The sequence below is a fragment of the Cynoglossus semilaevis genome, chromosome 15 (genome assembly GCF_000523025.1).
Source record: "Cynoglossus semilaevis isolate Cse_v1.0 chromosome 15, Cse_v1.0, whole genome shotgun sequence".
Classification (NCBI taxonomy): Eukaryota; Metazoa; Chordata; class Actinopteri; order Pleuronectiformes; family Cynoglossidae; genus Cynoglossus; species Cynoglossus semilaevis.
In genome coordinates, this window is record NC_024321.1 from 9374702 (window position 1) to 9399276 (window position 24575).

Genomic DNA, 24575 nt, shown 5'->3' on the forward strand with positions numbered 1-24575 from the left:
GGGTGAGTTTTCAGGTCATTGTCACTCATTCTCCTCTTAGTCTTGATTTCTCCAGTGCTGGTTCCGATCCGAAACAGGTTGTTTCCTTTGGTCTCAGTGAGGTGATAAGAAAGAAGTGCGTTGTATCCAGAGTCTGCGTCTACAGCCCTGATTTTGGCCACTATGTGTCCTGCTTCAACACTGTAAGGGACGGTCTCACTGTGAACTGAGCCGTGTTCAGAATATGGCGTCAGAATCACGGGTCTGTTGTCATTCTCATCTAAAATAAAAACGTTAACAGTGACGTTGCTGCTCAGAGGAGGAACACCAGAGTCTGTGGCCTGGACTTTGAACTGAAACGTTTTCAGCTCCTCGTAGTTGAACGACTGTAAACAGGTTATATCTCCAGTCTCAGAGTTGATATTAACCATGGCAGATAAAGGCAACGTGTCTGTGCTACTTTGTAAAAATGAATATCTAACGTGAGCATTTTGACTGATGTCTGCATCAGCTGCAGTCACAGTCTTTATAACGGCTCCAACTGGACTGTTTTCTTTGACATAAACATTAATCAGAGGCTCAGAGAATATCGGTGCATTATCGTTGACATCAGAAACCTGGACAGTAACTACAGCGGTGCTGGAGAGAGGAGGAGTTCCTTCATCCGTCGCCATAATAGTTACATTGTATTGAGCCATCATTTCTCTGTCAATCGGACCATTAATTGTCAAAGAATAATAATTCTTGTAATTTGTGTCCAGTTTAAACGGAACATTATTTGAAATCACAACTTTCACAGCACCATTTTTTCCACTGTCTTTATCCCGAACCGACACGAGGGCAATAGCTGTACCTATATCAGCGTCCTCCTTCACTGTGTTTAATAGTGACGTCACACTAATCTCTGGGGCATTATCGTTCAGGTCCACCACTTCTATGAGCACTTTACAGTCAGCAGACATCGGAGGTTGTCCCTTATCACTGGCCTGTACGTGAATCTCAAATGCCGGGTTTTGTTCGTAGTCTATTTTACCTTTTACTAAAATTGCCCCGGATTCGGAATCTATTTGAAATAAATCTAAAACCTGTTCTTGACCTTTGCTTCTAAACGTGTATTCTACCTCGCCATTTAAACCGTCATCAGCGTCTGAAGCATTTAAAATGATAACTGTTTTACCAACTGGTAAATTTTCTGTAATTCGTTCTTTGTATAACGAGCTGCTAAAAACCGGGGCATTGTCGTTGTTGTCTAAAACATTGATGATTATTTGTGAAGTTCCCGACTTTGGTGGATTTCCTCCATCAACTGCTGTGACTGTAAGTTTTATTATAGGCTGTGTTTCTCGATCTAAGGCTTTCTGAAGCACGAGCTTGGCAGAAACGGTGTCTCCTTCTTTATGATTCTCTAACGTAAAATAAGGAGTTGGACTCAACTTGTATGTACTTAAACCGTTTTTACCGACATCTCTGTCTGACGCACCGATGAATCCAAATCTTCCTCCCGTCACTGCACTTTCAGCAATGTTGAGTGTCTGCAAATTCTCTGAGAAATGTGGCGCATTGTCATTTATGTCGACTATGTTTATCTCTAAACGGTACAGCTTCAGGGGATTGTTGATCACGGCCTCGACGTTCACGGTGCACACGGAGGCCTTTGCACAAAGCTCCTCTCGGTCGATTCTCTCATTTACAAAAAGAGCTCCTGTTTTCAAATTTACATCGAAATACCTTGTATTGGAGCCACTAACGATCTGAAACCTACGCGCCTCTAAATCATAAACAATAATATTTAAATCTTTAGCAAGATTTCCTACTGTGGTCCCCGCATTTACCTCCTCTAATACAGAGTAAGAGAGCTGTCCGGACACCGCTCTCCAGTAACAATCCAGGAGAATAGCGACAAGAAAAACCTCGAAGCGTCCACATCGCCTTCGGCTCGACATATTTTATCCAATGTGAGAAGATTGCATCGAGCTCCAGTCTACAAAATCCACGGAAAAAATCCTCCAAAGAAGTTAAATCCCCGAATTTGAAACCTCACCACATGAGAAACGATAGAAACGATGCCTTTTACTCTCGTGCTGCGTCTTTGTGTAACAACGCCCAGAGAAACATCATCTTTACTGAATCAGGGAGGAACCTCGAGTAACAAAGAAGAACATCACAATGTGATGGTCTGTAGTGACCCCGTGTGGTCATTTGAAATAACTGCACGCCCCCAACAATTCCTACTCATACAGCATTAAACCAAAAACCGACAGGACATAGATCACCAGAAACCAACACCCACCAAATGACTTTGTAGCAACCTTTCGAGTGTTACAAATATTTAATCTCCTAAAAACAAATCTACGACTTAATCGTGATGGTAATTATGAATATTTAATTTAAAAGGTATTACAAGTCATATATTTATGGTAGAAAAAAAATCAGAAAATGTTTGAAAAGTTTGATGGGACTGGAAACAATGGTTTTAAATCAATCACTACAGAGGGGTTGCAATTTGAGCCTTTTACAGCGTTGCGATACGAATTTCAGCACCAAGGACAGCGATGCACACTTGGATTTACGTGGTTAGAGTCTCCACTGTTTGTTTGTCAACTTCACTGTTGTCGTTATATAGAGTCCATAAACACAAGTATACTGTAACTACTAAGTACACATATATACACAGAATCCTCAAACTATCAAGTCTTGTTGAAAATAAAGTACAGATATGTTTTCACGGGGACATTTGAGTTATTGAACATGAATGAAGTTATTGTTTTTGACCAACCTTTCCTGTACTGAGTAACGTCTGAGCCCGAGGAAACGTGTCTCCTCCGTTGATGCTGATCAGTTCCGCATCTGCGGGCGGAAACGGAGCTGGGAAAACCACTACGTCACTCTTTAACGTATCCGAGCTGAAACAGACGTCATACTGTTGTGTAGCTTTAGAGTAAGACCAGCTGCCATCAGGGTGTGTGGTGATCATGGGGGCGCCATAGCCGTTGAATGTGTTATCAGTCCTGTGGCATTTAAAAGCGATGAAACCGATGAGGCTCAGCAGAAAGATAGTCGACACTGACACGATGGCGATCAACAGATACAGGTTTAGATCAGAGAAGTTCTCGTCCTGTATGGTCACGTGTCTGACCTGAGTCTGGATGTCAGCAGAACTTTCAACCACCACCACCTCTATAGACACAGTAGCTGTCAGAGAAGGTTCTCCACTGTCAGAAACCAGCACTATTATAGGGTGAGTTTTCAGGTCATTGTCACTCATTCTCCTCTTAGTCTTGATTTCTCCAGTGCTGGTTCCGATCCGAAACAGGTTGTTTCCTTTGGTCTCAGAGAGGTGATAAGAAAGAAGTGCGTTGTATCCAGAGTCTGCGTCTACAGCCCTGATTTTAGCCACTATGTGTCCTGCTTCAACACTGTAAGGGACGGTCTCACTGTGAACTGAGCCGTGTTCAGAATATGGCGTCAGAATCACGGGTCTGTTGTCATTCTCATCTAAAATAAAAACGTTAACAGTGACGTTGCTGCTCAGAGGAGGAACACCAGAGTCTGTGGCCTGGACTTTGAACTGAAACGTTTTCAGCTCCTCGTAGTTGAACGACTGTAAACAGGTTATATCTCCAGTCTCAGAGTTGATATTAACCATGGCAGATAAAGGCAACGTGTCTGTGCTACTTTGTAAAAATGAATATCTAACGTGAGCATTTTGACTGATGTCTGCATCAGCTGCAGTCACAGTCTTTATAACGGCTCCAACTGGACTGTTTTCTTTGACATAAACATTAATCAGAGGCTCAGAGAATATCGGTGCATTATCGTTGACATCAGAAACCTGGACAGTAACTACAGCGGTGCTGGAGAGAGGAGGAGTTCCTTCATCCGTCGCCATAATAGTTACATTGTATTGAGCCATCATTTCTCTGTCAATCGGACCATTAATTGTCAAAGAATAATAATTCTTGTAATTTGTGTCCAGTTTAAACGGAACATTATTTGAAATCACAACTTTCACAGCACCATTTTTCCCTGCGTCTTTATCCAGGACTGATACCAAGGCCACAGCAGTACCTACTTCAGCGTCTTCCTTCACAGTGTTTAATAGTGACGTCACGCTGATCTCTGGGGCATTATCGTTCTGATCCAACACTTCCACCAACACTTTGCAATGTGCTGACATTGGAGGTTGCCCTTTATCACTGGCCTGTGCGTGTATTTCAAACGCTGGATTTTCCTCGTAGTCTATTTCACCTCTCACCATAATCGCGCCTGTGATGCTGTCTATTTGAAACAGATCTAACACACGATCTTGACCCTTTCTCCTCAGAGCGTATTCGACTGCACCGTTTAGACCCTCGTCTGCGTCTGTCGCGTTCAGGGTGATCACTTTAGACCCACGTGGCAGGTTCTCAGGAATTTGAACTTTGTATAAAGATTGGCTGAAAATAGGATTGTTGTCATTGATGTCCAAAACGGTTATGATCATCTGTGAAGTCCCAGACTTTGGTGGATTACCACCGTCTACTGCTGTGAGTGTGAGTTTTATAACAGCATCGCGCTCGCGGTCTAAAGCTTTTTGCAGGACCAGCTCGGCGGACACACTGTCCACTCCTTTGTGTATTTCCAGGGTGAAATATTCATTGGTGCTGAGCTTGTATGTACTCACGTCATTCTTGCCAACATCCACATCTAGTGCTTCGATTAAACCGAATTTGAGTCCAGGTAAAGTACTTTCAGCAATATTGAGCGACTGCGAGTCTTCTGAAAAATGTGGTGCATTATCATTTATATCGACAACATTTATAGCTAAACGGTACAGCCTCAGCGGGTTGTTAATCACGGCCTCTACATTGATGGTGCATTTCGCCGTCTTCACACACAGCTCCTCTCGGTCTATCCTTTCGTTTACAAAAAGAAAACCTGTTTTTAGATTCACGTCAAAATACTTTCTTTTTGATCCATCTACTATTTGAAACCTACGCGTCTCTAACTCCAGGACATTCAGGTTCAGGTCTTTTGCGATATTACCTACAGAAGTGCCCGGGTTTACCTCCTCCAAAATGGAATATGAGAGCTGCGCACACACCGCTCCAAAGCAGTAAGTCAGCAGCCCGATCACAAGGTGAATCTGAGGAAGGGAGCTTCTGCTTGAGAGATCCATAATTATATCCAACATGGAAAATCCATAAATGTTAGTCCAATATTCCTAAAAAGGCAAATGGATACGACGGATCGTCCGTTTCTCTCACGCCCTGCATCTCTTTGTCCCAAAGCCCAGCGAAACATCATGATAATCCCTAGTTTGGGAGGAGTCTTGTGCCCATGAAATCTGAAGATTAAATGTCATGGTCTACACTGCCCTCGTGTGGTAAAAACAATAAACTACAGCTCACGGTCAGATTTGAGTAAGAAAAGGAAAAGCAAATATTAAAATGTAGTGATTTAGGTTTTGTTAATACAGAAGAACTCTGAAAAACATTACTTCCTGAAACATTTATATGCTCTAGCAGTTAAATTAAAATACTATGAGGCAAAAGAGACGGCTCAGTTTATGTTAATCGAGTTATTTTTTAAATGTCACTCTATTTACCACACACTGCTCTGTACAACTGCAAAGCTGAATCCATTGCCACAAACAACCTATTTATTTTAACAAATTATTATATGATTCTATAATCAAATTATGAATGGCTGTAAGGAATTGTTTCTCTGGATATACTGAAAGCAAAACTGCTTAAGCAACAGGTCGTACTTTGGCAATGAAACTTAACTCCATCCGTGGTAAAGCTTAAATTATTTGCACTAAATATTTGCATATGAACATAAACTGCCATTTAAAGAAGGGGAAACCAGATATCAAATAGGTAAAAGTAGCACTCCTCAAAAACTGATGTTCAGCACCATAGACAGCGCCATCGCCTTCGACCGAATCTACGCATCCAAAAACTGAGGATCAGAACAACTATGATGCACCAGGAAACTAACAAAGATTTTTGCAAACTTAAACACAATACACGTGCATTTCATTGTTAAATATACTTAGAGTGTCGTGTTTTATTCTTTTCTTTTCAGAAACAAAGCTAAGCTAAGCTAAGATGTTGAGACTTAATATAGTATTTCTTACCTTCTCTTTGTTTGGCAAAGTCTGAGTCCCGGAAAACGTTTCTCCTCCGTTTATACTGATGAGTTCCGCATCTAGTTGCGGATACAATGGAGGGAAAACCACTACGTCACTCTTTAACGTGTCTGAGCTGAAACACACGTCATACTGCTGAGTGGCTTTAGAGTAAGACCAGCTGCCGTCGGGATGCGTGGTGATCATAGGAGCACCGTATCCGTTGAAAGTGTTGTCTTTCCGGTGGCATTTAAACACGATCAAAACAATGAGGCTCAGTAGAAAGATGGCCGACACTGACACGATGGCAATTAGCAGATATAGGTTTAGATCAGAGAAGTTATCCTTCTTAATGGGCACGTGTCTGAACTGAGTCTGGATGTCAGCTGAGCTTTCAACCACCACCACCTCTACAGACACAGTAGCTGTCAGAGAAGGTTCTCCACTGTCAGAGACCATTATAACCAATGGATGGGTTTTCAGGTCATTGTCACTCATTCTCCTCTTAGTCTTAATTTCTCCAGTGCTGGTTCCGATCCGAAACAGGTTGTTTCCTTTGGTCTCAGTGAGGTGATAAGAAAGAAGTGCGTTGTATCCAGAGTCTGCGTCTACAGCCCTGATTTTAGCCACTATGTGTCCTGCTTCAACATTATAAGGGACGGTCTCACTGTAAATTGACCCGTGCTCAGAATATGGCGCAAGAATCACTGGTTTGTTGTCGTTTTGATCTAAAATAAAAACATTTACGGTCACGTTGCTGCTGAGCGGAGGAACACCGGAGTCTGTGGCCTGGACCTTAAACTGAAACGTTTTTAACTCCTCATAGTTGAACGCCTGCAGACTGGTTACATCTCCCGTCTCTGAGTTGATGTTTACCATTGTTGACAGGTGCATTAAGTCATCTTTGTTTGGCAAAATTGAATATGTTAGCTGACTGTTCTGGTCAATATCAGCATCAGTGGCAGTCACCGACTTCATCATCTTCCCCACTGGACTGTTTTCATTCACATACACATTAATGAAAGACTCGGGAAACTTCGGTGCGTTGTCGTTAACATCCGATACGCGGATGGAAACCACACTGGTGATGGAGAGTGCTGGCTCTCCTTTGTCTCTCGCAGCTATGGTGACGTTGTATATAGAAACCGCCTCTCTATCCAGCGGCCCGTCAACTATTAAGGAGTAATAATTTTTATAGTTGGTGTCGAGCTTGAACGGCGCCGCGTTTTCAATGTGGACGTTCACCTCGCCGTTTTTTCCGCCGTCCTTATCCACGACTGACACGAGCGCGACAGCTGTACCCACACTAGTATCCTCTTTTACAGTGTTTAACAGCGACGTGACTGTGATTTCAGGCGCGTTGTCGTTCAGGTCCACCACTTCGACCAGCACTTTACAATGAGCCGACATTGGAGGCTGTCCTTTGTCGGTGGCCTCCACGCGTATCTCGAACGCCTTTCTTTCCTCGAAGTCTACGTTGTCTTTTACATGAATGACACCGGTTTGACTTTCAATTTCAAATATATCAAGGACACGGTCCTGATCTTTGCTTCTAAGCGAGTAAACAATTTCGCCGTTCAGGCCTTCGTCTGCATCCGTGGCATTCACTGAGATCACCGTCGTGCCTATGGGGCTGTTTTCTAATAGCTTGGTTTTATACAGAGCTTCGCTGAATATCGGGAGGTTATCGTTATTGTCTAAAACGTGAATTATTATCTTTGAGGTACCAGATTTCGGAGGACTCCCCCCGTCTACAGCCGTCAGTGTCATCGTGACCACAGGCTGCTTCTCTCGGTCCACGGCTTTTTGCAGCACCAACTCTGCAGACACACCGTCACCTGATTTGTGCACTGCCAACGAGAAATGCTCATTTTGGCTCAGCTTGTACGTGCTGACTGCGTTTTTCCCCACATCTGCATCCGTTGCTTCAGATAACGCGAATTTCACTCCTGGCAAAGTGCTCTCTGCAATATGCAAATGCTGCAGATCGGTGGTAAACAAAGGGGCATTGTCATTAACATCTAAAATATCCACGTCAATACGATACAGCTTCAACGGGTTATTAATGACAGCCTCTACACTGAGTGTACACTTGAGCTCCTCCGCACACAGCTCCTCCCTGTCTATTCTCTCACTGACATAAAGGACACCAGTCTTAAGGTTTACCTCGAAGAATTTCCTTTTGGATCCAGTAACGATCTGAAACTTACGGTATTCCAAGTCCTGTGGATTAAGGTTCAAGTCTTTAGCAATATTTCCAACAGAGCTTCCAGGTTTTAACTCCTCCGACACGGAATACGACAGCTGCCCACACACAGTTTCCCAATAAAAATTCAAAAGCAAAAACCAGAGACATATTCCCAGATATTTCCTCCTACAAATGGAAGACATTTTTTTCTTTTTCCAGGTGAAAATGAACGCACAAAATTGAAGCCAGCAGGGGGGAAAAATCAGCCGAGGTGAGGGTTTGTATACTTGGACATGATGTGATTGTTCCACCCTCCCATCTCTTTACAACAAAGACCGAGGAAGCGCCCCTCGCGCCTCAAAACGGGAGGGACTTGTCCAGTTGTTGTTTCAGAGTGTAGAGCTGTCTCTGATGGATCAACAGTGACGCCAAGTGGTGAAAAGGGTCACATGCACACGTATTCATGTTGCTGCCTAAAAAACTCTTCTCCCTTTCTTTTCTTTTGCCCCTCGCTCTTCCAATGTCTCTTTCTTGATTTTCCCTATATTATTCTCCTCGTATCCACTTGCGTCCTCTTTTATTCTCAATATTTATCCTCTGTTCTCTCCCTGTCGAAAGTCCATCACTCTCAGATAATTTCTGACTTTTAACACTATAGGATGGTCACATACATTCACAGGTGGTGACAAGTCAAGCGATACTTCAGTGAAGCCAGATTCTATTAAAAAACTAGAATTGTTCCAAATTCAAATCAACATAGTCTCTGACTTTGTCTATATCAATTTCGGGGCCAAATAATTTATCAGTCATACACTATTTTATGCCTGCATGAAGAACACATCACATGGCTCCCTGTCTGCCATAGTTCATTTCAGCACAGTTTATCAATTTTCCTATATGTCTAGTGTAATACACTCAGGCCCATTGCCTCATTTATAATCCCAGGATTAATCTGTGGATTCAGAAACCCATGTCCTATATTTCCATCCTGTGGAAAACTCATTTTGGTTTGAAACATTATTAACCAACACAGGAGGTGCTGAAGTTATTTTATCAACTCTAAACTGTATCAACAATAGCCCCCACCCCTTTCCTAAAGAATTCCCTGCTAATTGGCAACTACAATAAAAACTATTAGTCCTACATGATTTATCACACCTGATTCATCAGACCAATATGACCCATAATCATATTTGATTCATCATTTGTAGGTCAGTGCCTTTGGTGGCGTGACTTTCAGACCGTTATCCTGGATTATGCTTCTCAGAGAATCAGTGAGACATTAGGATGATGACACTCTGCACAGCCTGGGAGAGGAGTCAAGGGGTTTTTTTTTGTTTTTTAAAGAGTTATTTTGGCAATGTGCTGTGCAAATCTCATCATTTGGTACCAAGACAATAGAAAATGCTACCATTCGATGAAACTAAAATGTTCAGGAGAGAAGGTGCAGAGAAGAGCAACTCTCTGTTTAAAGGTCTATCGACACCAGTGGAGAAACTGGAGATAATAATTGGTAAAAGTACACAAGTCCAATTGTGCTGGTACTATTGATGAAGTAATATTCATCAACACAACCCTAATGTGAGCAATAATCCAGATTGTAATTTACAGACATTTACTACGCACTGGTAAAACTCCATGTCCTGAGGAAACAAGAATTGTTTTTTTGAACTGAATAATTGATCATCTATAAACGGATGGTTAATCAAAATAAACAATATTAGCTGACTGTGGGCTTTGAATAATTAACGAAGTGAGCAAATGTGCTCGCACACTCATTATGTCTGTGGTTCACGTATCACGTGATGACGTTGAAGGAGAAATGGTGCAACAACAGCAGTGAGTGAGAGAGGAGGAGGTGAGGCGGTGGGGGGGGGGGGGTCATAAATGGCAGCTGATTCAGGACAATTCAATGCATTATTAAATACATTATAAAACCCAGGATATACTTATGTTTTTATTGTTTTCTTAATTTTAGTCATCAGGAGTGTGTGTGTCTGTGTGTGTCTGTGTGTGTGTGTAGGCCCGTATGTGAGAGTACGTACTGTAAGGGTGTGTACTATAGTGTCCGTGTGTGAGTGAGATGGGGGAAGGGTGTTCTCTGAACGCCCTCCTATAGGCCAGACCTTCTGCTACAGCTCTCCTCTCCTCCGCAGCTCGTTCGTATCTATAGCAACACGCACGCACTGAGCACAGACTGTTTTTTTTATTATTGCTATTATTATTATTCCAGTTGATGCGACTTCAGTTGGATCTTTATCTTTTCTGGCTATCGTTTTTTTTTTTTCCAAATGCTGTCCATCGCTGTAGATCGTCTGTCCACACACTGGTGATATGCATCATACTGCAGCAGCGTATTCACTTTGACACACACTATACATTAGGGTTAGTGCCTACTGCCCCCTCTGCCCCCCTCCCTCCCTCCACAGCGACACAGAAAGCCTGACCTTTCCAATCAACCAAGTGCAACACGCTGTCAGCTCCGTGGGCTAAGCCTCAGGAGACCGTCACCCCCTCACTTCTGCAACGCACAGCGTCCTACATGTGACGCGGCATTGACGTCACTGCACTCTTTTTGTGTGGAGCACAATTTATCTGGACACAAGGTGGCAACCTATTCCTCATTTTTCCCGTTTTACCCTACATAGTACTGAACCACCGTTATATTTTTTTACACAGAAAACTACGCTATAGTCAGTGTTCTAAACGTCAGTGTATACGGAGGAAAAGAACAAAATGTCCTTTACATCAGCTTTATACATCAATACTATAGGTTCCAAAATAAATAAAAAATCACAACATAACAAATAGTTTAACAAAAATATTGTGGTCATGAAACAATGTAAGCACAAAATAATTAAAGATAAATAATTAATAATTTTCGAGACTTTGTGAAAATCAAACCATTATAAACACATAAGATTATGATATGGTGACATGACGATTTAAATTTTATTCCAAGCCTTCTCCAGCCCTGACCTGACTGTTGATGCTATAAACAACAATGACAACAGTATGGATGTACTGAAAACTATGGCCTGTCCTCTGTACCTACACTAATAAGCTATAAGGTGTTAGAGTAGGAGGAAGGACACAAGGAAAGATGTGGGAAGAGCTTAGTCATGCAGAGAATTAATCTTTTTTTGTCCTTGCCTACACTAGTATCTGAAAGAAGTAGGACAGGGGCCATGGAAACACGAACCAGAGCGAGATATAAAATCCAGCAAGGGGATATGAAGGACGGCAAGACACGACATATATATGAACATGTCCGGGCGATAGAAGCACAATAATGGCATGCCGCCCAAAAGTCACAAGGCGATAGAAGCACAATTACATGTTGTTCACTGATTTGGGAAATAATGGCATGCCGCCCAAAAGTCACATCATTATAGCTCAGCCGTAAAACAACAGACAGGATGTCCATGAGAGGAGTTGGACTGATTCACTCACAGGTGTCACCAGCACTTCCTGGGAAACAGGAAACACTTGGATGTGTCATTTAATCTGACCCACAGTCAGTATATAAAAGGAACACAGTTTTTATACAGTGCAAATGTGGTTTGAATTAACAGTTCATCTCCAGCCAGGGTTTCTTTTAGATTTAAATCACATCATAAAGTCAATGTAAACAGGGGGTTATTAGTTGGATCGGGTATGAATCATCCGCATCAGCAGCTGTATCGGTATGTGTGTGTGTGTGTGTGTGTGTGTGTGTAAGACAGGGAAAGTGAGCGAAGGAAAAGAGATGACGGGGTTTTAAATACAGGGTGTGGCACTCCAACAAAGACAATCTGTGCATCTGCATGAATTATAGACACAGAACAGAGCACGGTCACAAAAGCTGCTCCAACAGGTTTTGTTTTTTTTTTCTAACCACTGCTATGGTTCACGTTTACAGACCGTTTTATTAAAAGTGCCCAAAAATGAAACATTGTGTACCATTCGCTTCGACGAACAGCCAAACCAAGATCAAACTCTGATTGGTCAGATGAACTCGGTGTGATTGTAAGACACACTCTGATTGGCTCAAAACTGTGCCTAGCGACAAAGACGGTGTCTGATAGATCTCTGGTTTCACAGGGAGCACCCAGAATTGATTCACTCTCTGTCCTCCTGTATCCATGGTGACGCGGATGCAGCCCTCATCACCCCCTCCGCTGCATGTAAATTCTACACACCCTTCTTCACCATTTCTCATCGCATGTGCTAATTCGTTTCTCAATAATCAACACACGAAGATGACTTCAAATCAACATTCATGTATTTAACGTGTTGAGGGTTTTGATGAAAAGAATTAAAATAGCCTTTTAGAAATGAACCACGTGCTTCAAGTCCACTCTCCATCTTTTATAATATAACAGCCTTCGCAAATAAACGGCATTCAACAAACATTTTCTCTGGGATTAAGAATAAATAAATGTGTCTTTACAATTTTACAAGTCAAAAGATTCCCGAGAGAACAGGACGTGACCTGCATTTGGTTTAAATCAGATAGAGTGGAAAATGTGGGCTGGTCCATGTATCTGTGGTTCAATACTGACACAAAATCTCAGAAACCATACTGGTCAACAACAACAACACCGAGTGGTTCAATGCAAAGGACTATTTTTTTTACTTCAGCTTTTTACTTCACGACGCATACTGCACAAAAAAATAAATAAATAAAATAATAATAATAATCCTCTCTCTCTCTATTTGCCACAAGAGAGAGCACTTCCCAGCTCGCCTTTGTTCTCAGAGCAGTTTCTCCTCATGCACAGTAGTATCTATGAAGTGTAATAATAGATTAACACACACTCTCCCTCTCTCTCTCACAGACATCGTGTCTTTGATGCAGATACACATGATGTCTGCCAAACTCCTTCTCATGCTTGCGGAAATGAAATGTCAAAGATGGGAAAGTAGGCGTAAATGTTTCATAAAGTACCAGCACTATCTCATCTAAAGAGATAATTTCACAGAGATGCTTCAATAAACAGTAAAAATGGAAGAGATCACTGGGTGAAAGACTTCTGAACAACAACTGCACACCAGATCTCGTGGATTTTGTCACTTGTCCTTGCAAAGGTTCCATGATGTGTCCGTGTAGTACTGAGTACTGTCTATTTATACTTCCCTATTAGTCATGCAGCTGGCTGTACTGCATGTGAAATGTGCTGCAGGTGCAGGGCTTCTGCAGCAGGATGCGGCCCATTTCTTTAAGAGAAAAGCTGAATAATTGAGGAGATTTCTGGCCCACAGAGAACCAGATACAGAAAAAGACCTATGAGGTTGGTCTTTTTTTTTTCTTACTAGTACATGCTTTTTGAGAAAGGCAAACAACTAGCACTTCACATATACATCACCTGAAGCATATTGTACAATGATGGATTAAGCGATAGATTTGGTGTTTTTTTTTTAAATCCTGATCAACTTTCAAACACATCCCAGAGGTGATTGGCTTCACTGTGTTTTGACAACAGTAGTTTGCTTTTTAGCACTGTCAGTGTAAAATGGTGAAAAAAAGCTTTAAGAAAATTGCCATACATGGAGTATCATGGTGCAGCAGAAAGCAGCCATACACTGACTGTGAAAAAAACAACAACTATAAAATACTAGAATACTGAGTCCCAGAAAAGCACATGTGCAAATTTATGACACACTTCAATGAAAATACGGTGAGAGCGGTCCAAACAGCTGACTGATGCATAAAACTGGAGTCCTGCTACCAAACTGGGTCTCACTGAGAGGAAGAGTGGCACACCACTGATAGGCTGCTGACTTTTAAGGCATCATTGAGATGATTTAACCTAATCCCATTAGAAAAGCACAGCAGTAGAATTATACTTCAACACATTACACAACCTTAATCCAGGGCAGCTGGGAGTACTCAGTGTAGTACTACTGCGAAACTTCTCTTTTGCAGGAATGTCTAATTAAAAACACTTGAAGGGACATGATGCAACAAGTAAACCTTTCCAAAGATAGAAATATGGTGTGATGGATAGATGTTAGTTAAAAAACCATTTGGCTCTTCTTCTCTATCATAATTGTTGAATTATGATGTTTGATATGTAAGTTTCATCACTGCTTTATGTTTGGGGATGTAAAATAAAGAGACGGTAATATGAAGACAGCCTTAGGACAAATGCAGATCACACTCCTGAACATCTGGCATTAATTATCTGTAATGGGATGCTGAGATTAGGGTATCCTAATTTCCAATGTTCAGATTAAAATTTGAAGTAACTTCTGTACCACAGTCCTGATCCTACATGCCTGTCTGTAAACCACAAGACGAACAGAAAAGCATTTGAAGTAGGTCACAGTGTTTGTGGTTGTCATTTCATATGAATGACCCAGAAAAGGATTTTTATAATCACAGCTACAGCAATTCATAATGGATTTAATAGGATTTGTGGTGACACTATTTAAACACCCTCAGTGAATCCATACTCGGAAAATATGGTGTCTATAAAAAAAAACAACCACCACAGCAGTACAACTACATCCACTAATAATAATAATAAGATAAATAAGAAGAATAATATGAAGAACAAAGTAATTATATTGAATACTATTATTATTATTAAAAAAAATACAAACAATAATAATTTCACTTAGCTATTATCATGATTTCTATTGTTATTTTTATTATATTTATATTAATATGCACTCAGTTTTATGTACAGGCATTAAAACAAGTTATATTTACCTGAAAACTATGACAACTGTGAGTACAATATTTACTAACCCACATATGCAAACCATAAATATGAATGTAACAAAATAGGTCTAAATGCAGAACTGACCCAGTTTTATTAAACACTAATTGACAAGAAATACATGCTGTGAAACAACTACTTCCCTGAAGTGAATCCTTCTCTCTGGATGTAGGATACAGAGACAGTTCACCACAAACCACTGTGGCATCATCTGTTTGTTTTCACATGAGGGGTTATATCGAGAGACAAAACTGTCTTGGTCCAATCTTTCTCCCATTGAAATCATCAAAGGTGCAGAGTCAGATCAAAGTGCTGTGACATTACATTCACCCACAGCTATTGTGTGGTAGGACACAAAGCACTGTAGCATGTTAGAGGAGGGAGAGAAGAAGAAAAGCAGCATCAGGTTGCTCATATCTGAACAATGCCTGATTCCAAGTTGGACAACACAACAACAAAAGGGAGGATACAATAAAGTGAGGTTCATGAGAATAACACAGGGAGGGAAGCCAGCCTTTTACAAAGTCAGCCATTTTCTTTAAGTTTGCTGCAGCATGGAGAAACAAGTGAGAGCTCACAAAAAGCACAATTTCTAAGAGAATGACAGAGGAAAGGTATGATAATTCATGAAGGCTTTGAGAAACAATCGAAGCACAAGAGACGAGTGAAAGATGAGTGAAAAATATCCAGCGCTGTAGAGAAGCAGGGCAGTGATAAGGAGAACAAAGGCAGGGGGGAAGAAGCAGAGGGAGTGAGGCAGTCAGTGGGAGGAGAAAGTTCGATATGAGTCACTCGGTTGGTGTGTGTGAAGACAGCCATCTTCACAGTACATGCCAATTTTTTTTTTCTATTTTTATTGTTTGTCTGTACCTTAGATGGTAGAAAATGAAGGAGAATAAATTATGAATACTGGTTCTTAGGTGTTTATACTGATGTTTATTAATGAATTAATACAAATTGACCATGATTTAATTTTGTTTTTGTTTTGTTTTTTTATTTTATTATTCAGTCAATTTTATAGCATCGATAAAGTTTTATCCTAATCCGATTCTTATTCTTTTCCTAAACCTATTTTCATTTCTATCCATTTATTTCCTGTTCCTATTTCCTTTTTTCATTCTCCCATCCCTATCAAATCCTTATTATTATTAATCTTATTTATTTTAATTGAAGTTAATTTCCCCCATTATATTTATTTGTTATTATACTGCCTATTCTCATCCTAAACCCCTTCAAATCATCTGACAAGTCTGTCATTATTTTTACTCTTAATCTCACTCTTTTCAAAACATCACTTCCTCAAGCACAGAGAATGTGAGGCCGACTTGTTTGCCGCCAGTGTATCGGCACTACTGATACGATTACTGTAGTGTGTGAGAGAGTGCTAACCTAATATTACACTTCATAGCTATCCTGCCTCCAACACTGGTGTCTCTGCCTGTGCACGAGGACACCAAGTCGCTCCTGACAATACGAGAATGTGACTGAATGGTTGAATGGCATCGATGTCGTGTAATCTCTGAGTTAGCATTTACAACACAAAATGCTTATACTAAAGTGACTATGTCTGGGGAAAAGGATACCATACACAGGTAATACTATAAGTACATTTGCTCTGTGTACAGTAAAACTGCAATATTAATACTAAACCTTCGAGAAAGAGCAAAATAACAGTTTAAACTTATTACATAGAGAAACAAAACCTACAGTCAGAATGATACTTGTTGCACAGCAGGAGTACACACTTGGAAAATATTACTTTAAAACAAAACCTACAGTCAGAATGGAGTACACACTTGGAAAATATTACTTTCAGCATATACAGGTACAAAAAATATCCAGTGCAAATGATGCTGAACTAATGAATTGTATTTTTTTGTTAAGGTGAATTAAATCATTAAATATAAGGTCTGAGTTTACAGCTTATCTAATGGTAAATGCATTGCACATGACTGTATATGGCCAGATCAATAAGAACACACTTGCTGTACCATAAACAAGTTGAAGTGAACGACCCATCAGTTAAGTAAAGTACACACAGTAGCTACAGAGAGACCAGGAAAACTACAAAATAAACAATTTACTACTGCAGTACACATTTGATTGCATCAACTCCTGCTCAGAAACAAACACCATATGCAGTTCCAGACAAACAAAGGGTACGTCAGTGTGTGTCTCACTGTCCACCCTCTCAGCACAGCAGTGTGTGTAAGAAGTCAATCCTCTTACTGAGGCTGCATCCTGTGGGTAAACAGACGGAGGAAGTTGTTGATTTACAGTTGATTTATGTTTTAAAATCTAAGACTCACAACACTTTGCCTCAAATACTCAACAGTGACTTTGGTGGGTTCTCATTCTTAGTTGATCTTTTTTTTTTTCCTCTGTTAACATGGTGGTCGACCGGCTCACACACAGCCTTGTGTTGACCCCTCAGTCAGTCTAATCCTGCAGGTCCACACAGAGTTGATCTAAACACAGAAGCAGATGTTGTGTCTATATGAGCACTGATGCTAAACAGACACAGTTCAGAGCCACATCTGTTCTCATCCCTGTTGATTCAGAAAAAACACGTCCGTCCTGACAGACGCTGCTTACGTTACTTCAGGTCACTTCGTCATTACACGAGACTTTCTGCAAGACTTCTACTACGACAGGTGAATGAATACACAGTCATTTCAGTCGCATGAATCAAGGGATCACATCAGCATGACGCAGCACCCTGAGATAAACCCCTCGCAGTCAGAAATAATTCAAAGTGACACAGTGGTTATCAGTGCATGAGGGCTTTATCTGTGCAATTCATTCAGACAAACTCACAGACTCCTCCACTGGGATGTTATGAAACTGGGGATGTGGAGAGTTGTTGGCGTCTATTTATCCCTGAGACAACTGAGGATTTATGAAATAAAAAACATTAAAGAAAGTTTGAAAATAGGGTTTGGGGGTGGGATAGGGTTACACACTAGCAGTCGAAAAAGAGTGAAGATAATTAATAATATTATTATTAATAATATTTTTACCAATATCCTAACAGATAGATAGACAGACAGATAGAAAAGCATCATGTTGTTAGCCTCAGTATCAGTGCTTCCATTTCCGACAAAGCTAGATCAGTGACAGAGGGTGAGAGAGAGAGAGAGAGAGAGAGAGTGCCCTACTGACACAGAACAGCGCATGCCTCATCCACATCCACAGTCCCAGCCCCAGGGCACAGGGAAGCACGGTGTTAGATTTTGTAGGTAAATAATAGATAGTCGACTAAAAAAAGGCAACAGTTAACAGAATAGAAGAGAGGGAGTGATACAGACGGGAAATGTTGGTATAAGAAAGAGAAATTGAAGGGGATAAATATGAAAAAGAAAAAAAAGGAGGCCAAGTGTGGGGGGAGGGGTGAGCAAACCTTTTCAATATGGAGGATAAGGAAGGAGGCAGACGGGAAAGCTGTAAAAAAAAAAAAAAAAACAGAGGAGGAAAAGGCGCACAGCTGTCTGAAACGCAGCAGAGTGGAACACCGAGTACTGAGGGTAGAGTAGCAGTCTTCGACAGAATTATTGTAATGTCGAACAAAAAAATACATCATCAGGAGGAGACATGTCTCCAGGCACCTACTGCACTGCCAGCTACAGCTGTTTGTACTGTATATCCAAACAGCCAAATAAAGGAAAACTGATATGATACTAATGTAATAATGAACAAACACCAGCATAACCATAGAGTTAAATCAGCTGAAAATAAAGCAATCTATCTTTAATGAATAATTTAAAAAATATGGTTAATTTGAAGGCTTGTAGAACAGTGGTTTTTTTTTAGTTCTGGTAACGATTTTACTGTCAATGTGCCAGTGAACCTGCTGGTCATGACACCTGATGTTGTCATTTGAATTATTAGAAGTTTCCCCCTCTGTAGCTCCTGGGCTTCATTAAATAAAGTGCCTTGTGATAAATGTGCTGTGATATAGCACCATACACATAAAACTAAATACATTTTACGAAAAAAAAAATTCTTGAAAAATATAGTTATATAATAATGTTTTAAAGAGAAAGTGAGGGAAATGTTTTCCATTATTATAAATATTTTATTATGTATGTATATTTTTTCCATCCTTCATCCTTACGACATTGAATACGATTAATGAGGAAAATGTCCTGATTTCCAAGATGATATGCACTGATTCACAAAACATGTGGGTCACTGAACTGTGAATAATTCAAATAATTCCCAGCACGGACTCACACTCACATCTGCATTGATCAGGCAGTGAAGCAGACGGTCGCTTGACCAGGCAGCCACAACAGTCCAACAAAGACAAGAAACATAAAGCAATGAACAACACACACACTTCAGTTATTATGATTCTACAGACCCTGTTAAATGGATATTTGCAAAACTAGTATAAAAAAAATAAAAAACACATATGCACAGTGAAACAGTCCCTACAATTATGTTTCTTCATAAAAGCAGAGCAATATACACACACAACTGGCTTAGACTGGCCCCAGAAAGCAACACATTTTTTAGGGATTTGCTATCCAGGAACAGCTTAGCACTATTGCCACACTGAATATATATATAAAATGTCCAACGTTTCCACTTTTTTAAGGTGGAACAGAAACTTGCCCGCGTTAAATATTTATGTGTGCACACATAGTAACAACAGATATGCTTGTGTGTTCAGTGTGTACTTTAGTAAGAAGCTGAGCTGCCGTTTCAGCCTGAATCAATTCCCTTCCACACGGCATCAGACTCCTGGCCGTCAGTAACGTCTTGTGTTGTACACAGTGTGCAGTGAGACAAGGGGGAGATCAGTGACAGCGTACTATTTAGTTCTAATTTGTTTCAAAGGCTTTTTAGGTGAGGTTAATCATGATGAGAAAATTAGTCCTCAGTGTAGAACCTGTGATTTAAGGTTCCCCATACTTCTGCCTTCAGGACTGAGTGTCTTTGTTGTGATTCTCTAATTTACTGTGGTTTTGTCGACACAATCAACCTGTACCTACAGGATTTTTTCTTTAATACTATGAGATGTATACAGATGAACCATATTATTCCCACTTCCCCTCCCCCGTTCTGCTGCTCTCTCTCTCTCTCCTTTGCCTCTCTCCCTGCTTCATCCTCTTCCGCTGCAGTTGCTAAGATAGCTCAGAGCTCCACACTACATGTGAAAAACCGGTGTACTCTGATGGTTGGATCTCACAGCGTGTTGCTATGGGAAACACACTGGGCTATAAGACACGGCCTTGAAAACTAGCATCGAGACAGAGATTTTTTTGTTGGTGAAAAACAAGTGCCTTTTGAATTTTTTCTTAGCAACACTGATCATTTGTCCTACAAGAAACGCAGGCCAGACGCCGTGAAGCACATTTGTACCTGATTAACACCCTCTTTAAAACATGGTGTCACCGCCAAATGTCACAGTTAGTACACTGTGTTTCAAACCATGGCAGCTGCATCCTTGGACACACACACACACTCAAACACACACAGTTCCATCTCTTAATGCTCTAGTCAATGAACTCCCAGCACCACTCCATAGGAATCACAACACTGGTCACACAACAAAAAGCATAAATATAAAAACATGGAAAGCAAAAGTATACATACACATGTACTGCTACCAAACTGCAGTAACACTGCAGATGCAGTCCATCAAAGTTCCTCAAAAAAATATTTGATGTTTGTTTATTGCAGTGATTTGTATACTCGGCATTTGCATCACTGACTTACAAATTTAATCTACATCATATTGTGAATTATCTACTGAAGAGCTGCCCTGATGAAAAGAAGTTTCCTCTTACCTCCTCAGTTGCCCTCCTCTTGTCAGGAAGCATCAGAGTATTTGCATGACTTCCTGGGACTATAGTAGATCCAATACTCATCCTGGGTCCAACTAACATGTACCGTTTGTCTCCAGATCTGTACTGGATGCTGTGACACAATGTTCCATCATAGTTTGGCTCTGGTAGATATTTAGAAGTATAGTCTGTGGACTTGGAGCACTGCATTGCAATCAGCACAATGATACTGATGAGAAAAAGAGCAGAAACTGAGGCCAAAGTTATCATCAGGTAAAAAGTCACATCATTGTCCTCATCTGCTTTGGTTGAACTTTTCACATCAGAAGCTGCAAAAGCTTCTTTGGGCTCCACAACTTTGACAATCACAGTAGCTGTTGCTGACAGTGAAACGTTCCCATTGTCTTTCACCAGTATGACCAGTTTATGCTCAGCCTCGTCTGTCTCTGTGAATGGACGAAGTGTTTTGATCTGTCCTGTATATCGGTCCAAATTAAACAGACTGTGGTCAGAAACTTCCTGCAGTGAAAACAGTAACCAGCCGTTATATCCTATATCAGGATCATAGGCTCTGACTTTAGTCACCAAGTGTCCTGCGTCCACATTGCGGGGAATCTCCTCCACACCTTCAGCAGAACCATTAGAGCTGAGTGGATACAGAATGACTGGAGGATTGTCGTTCTGATCCAGAATGAACACGTTCACTGTGACGTTGCTGCTCAGTGACGGACTTCCTGAATCTGACGCCACCACGTGGAACTGGAAAGTTTTGAGTGTTTCAAAATCAAAACTTTTTAATGCCAATATGTCTCCATTATCAGAGTTGATGTTTAGAAATGAAGTCATCTTTTTATCTTCCCCACCATCTCTCATAATATGATAAGAAATCAGTGCATTGTCATTTTCATCACAATCAGAGGCCGTGACTGAAAACAGTGATGCTCCTCGGACATTGTTCTCCATGACGTAGAAGTGATAGGGGCTCAGGACAAACTCTGGCTTGTTGTCATTTACATCAGAAACTACAACACGTATTGTCTTTTGTGATGATAAGGGTGGTCCACCTCCATCTTTGGCAGCTACTGTGATTTCATAGTGAGTCTGTTGCTCTCTGTCCAGAGACAATTTCGTGACAAGAGAGTACATATTGTCCTGCAATGATGGTTGTAGAGTAAAAGGAACAGTCTCACGAATAAAACAAACGACCTTTCCATTCAAACCTGAGTCCAAGTCACTGACACCAATCAGTGCCACTGTCGTGCCAGGTTTGGAATCCTCTGGGATTGCGCTTGAAAATGACGTCACCTCGATTTCAGGAATGTTGTCGTTTAGGTCAATTACATTTATAATCACGCTTTTGTCTGCTCTTAAAGGGACAGTGCCCTTATCAGAGGCTTGTATGTCGACTTCATATCTGTGACTTTCTTCATAGTCCACCATCCCCTTCACGGTTATTATCCCGTTTCTTTCGTCTATATCAAAAAGTTTACGCACGTTGTCATCAACATTTCTCCCAAACGAGTAAATGACTTCGCCGTTCAGCCCGTCGTCCAAATCAGTAGCGTTCACCTGAATGACAGTCGTACCAACGGCTGAGTTTTCAGGTAGCGTGGCAGTATACGTGTCTTTTGTAAAGACAGGCAGATTGTCATTAACATCTAAAACCTCCACCCACAGTTCTGTTGTTCCTGTGCGGGGCGGCTTCCCTCCGTCTATGGCGGAGAGTGTTAGTTTATGGTGTCTCTGTGTTTCTTTGTCCAAGGATTTTTGTAAGTACAAAATAGGTATTTTACCGTCAGTACCGCGGTCTTTTATCTCCAAACGGAAATGATCATTCTGATTAAGTTTATACTGCTGTACAGAATAAACTCCGCTGTCTGGGTCTTGCGCAGCTTGAAGCTGGAAGCGTTCACCCGGGAGCGCTGACTCAAATATCTCCAGACGTGATTCATTCACCGGAAAGGTGGGACTGTGATCGTTCACGTCTTGAATCTCCACAGAAACATAGTAAATTTCTAGTGGGTCTTCAAGCACGGCTTTCAGGTTTATCAAACACGCACTACTGCGCTCACACACTTCGTCCCGGTCGATTATCTTATTCACGTACATGTTGCCATCGTTCTGATTAACCTGAAACATTGGCTCGTTCGACCCAGATACAATCCGGAACCCCCTGGTTTTCAAAGTACCGAGATCCAGACCTAAGTCTTTCGCTATATTTCCAACACGAGTTCCTTCTTTCACCTCCTCGAAAACGGAGTACCTTGTCTGTGCAATGCCAACATCCCAGAGCATGGACGTTGCTACAAGGAGAGCGACCAGTCCCATCCTCCATTGTCCACAACCTCCATTTTCTGCCATATTTATAAAAGGGAAAAAACATACGAGTCCACCAAATGCTGAGAATTACTAGAATATGGAACAAAAATCCGCCATCAGGTATCACATGTAAGAAAAGGAGTTAAATATCCAGAATGGCACCCGCAGATATTCCGCTGCCTGTACCGACAAAACCTAAGCAACAATAAGGGGAGGGGTTTTTATGTTACGAAATACAGCAGATTACTGCCTATGTAGTGACACCAAGGGCTCAGTCGCAACCTTACACAAAATTAAAAAACAACCGATTTAAGTTTTTGTGTCTTTCTGGCACTTACACGGGGAATAAAATATGTAATAACGTTTCACATGTAAAATTTTCCTTCTAATTATTATCATTATATTATTGTCATTATTGTTAACAACAACACAATGACATTAAAAAAATGATATAACGATTGTTAAGAGTTATTAATATTTCAATACTGAATATGTGTAAATCATGCATATAATACTATTTACAAATATGAATAATAACTTTAATATCTGCCAACAACAGGCAGTAATAGTAATTGGACTGCTGTTGTTAAAATGATGACATACGCCATGCTAAAAGTAAGCTTGAACAAATGAAGGAAAATCATGTTGTTTTGTCACTTTTCAGCACCATGGACGTGAAGGAATATCATGTTTTGTCACTTTTCAGCACCATGGACAGCGCTTACCCCGTGAGCGATAAGTAACAAACTTGGATGCAAAACTGTTTATGTCCTCATCAGTACATACATATATACTCTTTAATCTCACTGAATGATGCACTAGACAAGTCAATCTCTACCGTGTTGCCCAACATGTCAATCATTCCTTCCCAGCATCACCGTTAAACCACATTATACTTTATCCTTCTCCATTTTCTCTGCAGCAACCATTCTGACAAATATCACTGACACACATCTTCAGCCACTGATGATTTCCTACGGGTTTTTACTGCACACTGCACACACTGTTTGACTGCAAATATTACATGAATCCATTCTTTAAAAAAAACGAACCCCTTACTATAATTCTTACAATATCACCTAATTCTAATAACACCCTGATGGTCTGAGATTAGTTGTCGTTCCACCAAATGCCATCAACTGTAATATCCACACATTACATTTTATGAAACAAAACACTGAGTGCTAGATTAAAAGCCAAACACACTTTGGGGAATCGTAAAGACACTTTGTAGGTGTGTTGATATTCCAGTAGAATATCTGTTAACAGGGATACATTAGAAACTATTATTAAGTGTGAAGTTTATGATGTGGTCTGTTTTAAAAACAGCAGAAATGAAAACATATAAAACAATGTTACTAAGCATTATGATTGAATTAAAAACAAATTTTATTCGTTTTATCCTACTTTTTTTGCATTGGCATATTTATTTTTTGTAATGGTAAGAATATGGGTGGTTGACTAAAAATGTGACACGT

The 24575-nt window shown here is 40.7% G+C and overlaps 1 protein-coding gene and 1 long non-coding RNA gene across 6 annotated transcripts in view; both read right to left on the bottom strand.

Annotated features, from left to right (window-relative positions):
• The window catches only part of LOC103390873 (protocadherin alpha-10-like), a 77478-nt gene that overhangs the window by 50260 nt on the left and 2643 nt on the right, over positions 1-24575 (bottom strand). Inside the window, exon 1 of one of the 5 annotated variants that reach the window (XM_025063456.1) lies at positions 20782-23413. The exons of 1 other annotated variant lie outside the window; for it this stretch is intronic. In XM_025063456.1, the coding sequence (XP_024919224.1) occupies positions 20782-23139 (2358 nt within the window). In that variant the 5' untranslated portion in view covers positions 23140-23413. Of the gene's footprint in view, positions 2709-2755; positions 5317-6100; positions 11565-20781; positions 23414-24575 lie in introns of those variants that run through there. 3 more of the 5 variants (XM_025063451.1, XM_025063449.1, XM_025063455.1) reach the window with 3 other exon arrangements.
• LOC107989591 (uncharacterized) lies at positions 15824-18762 on the bottom strand. Its single transcript, XR_001761154.2, has 2 exons — positions 16759-18762; positions 15824-16689 (listed from the first exon to the last, which is right to left on the bottom strand). It is a non-coding gene; the product is annotated as an uncharacterized LOC107989591 (long non-coding RNA).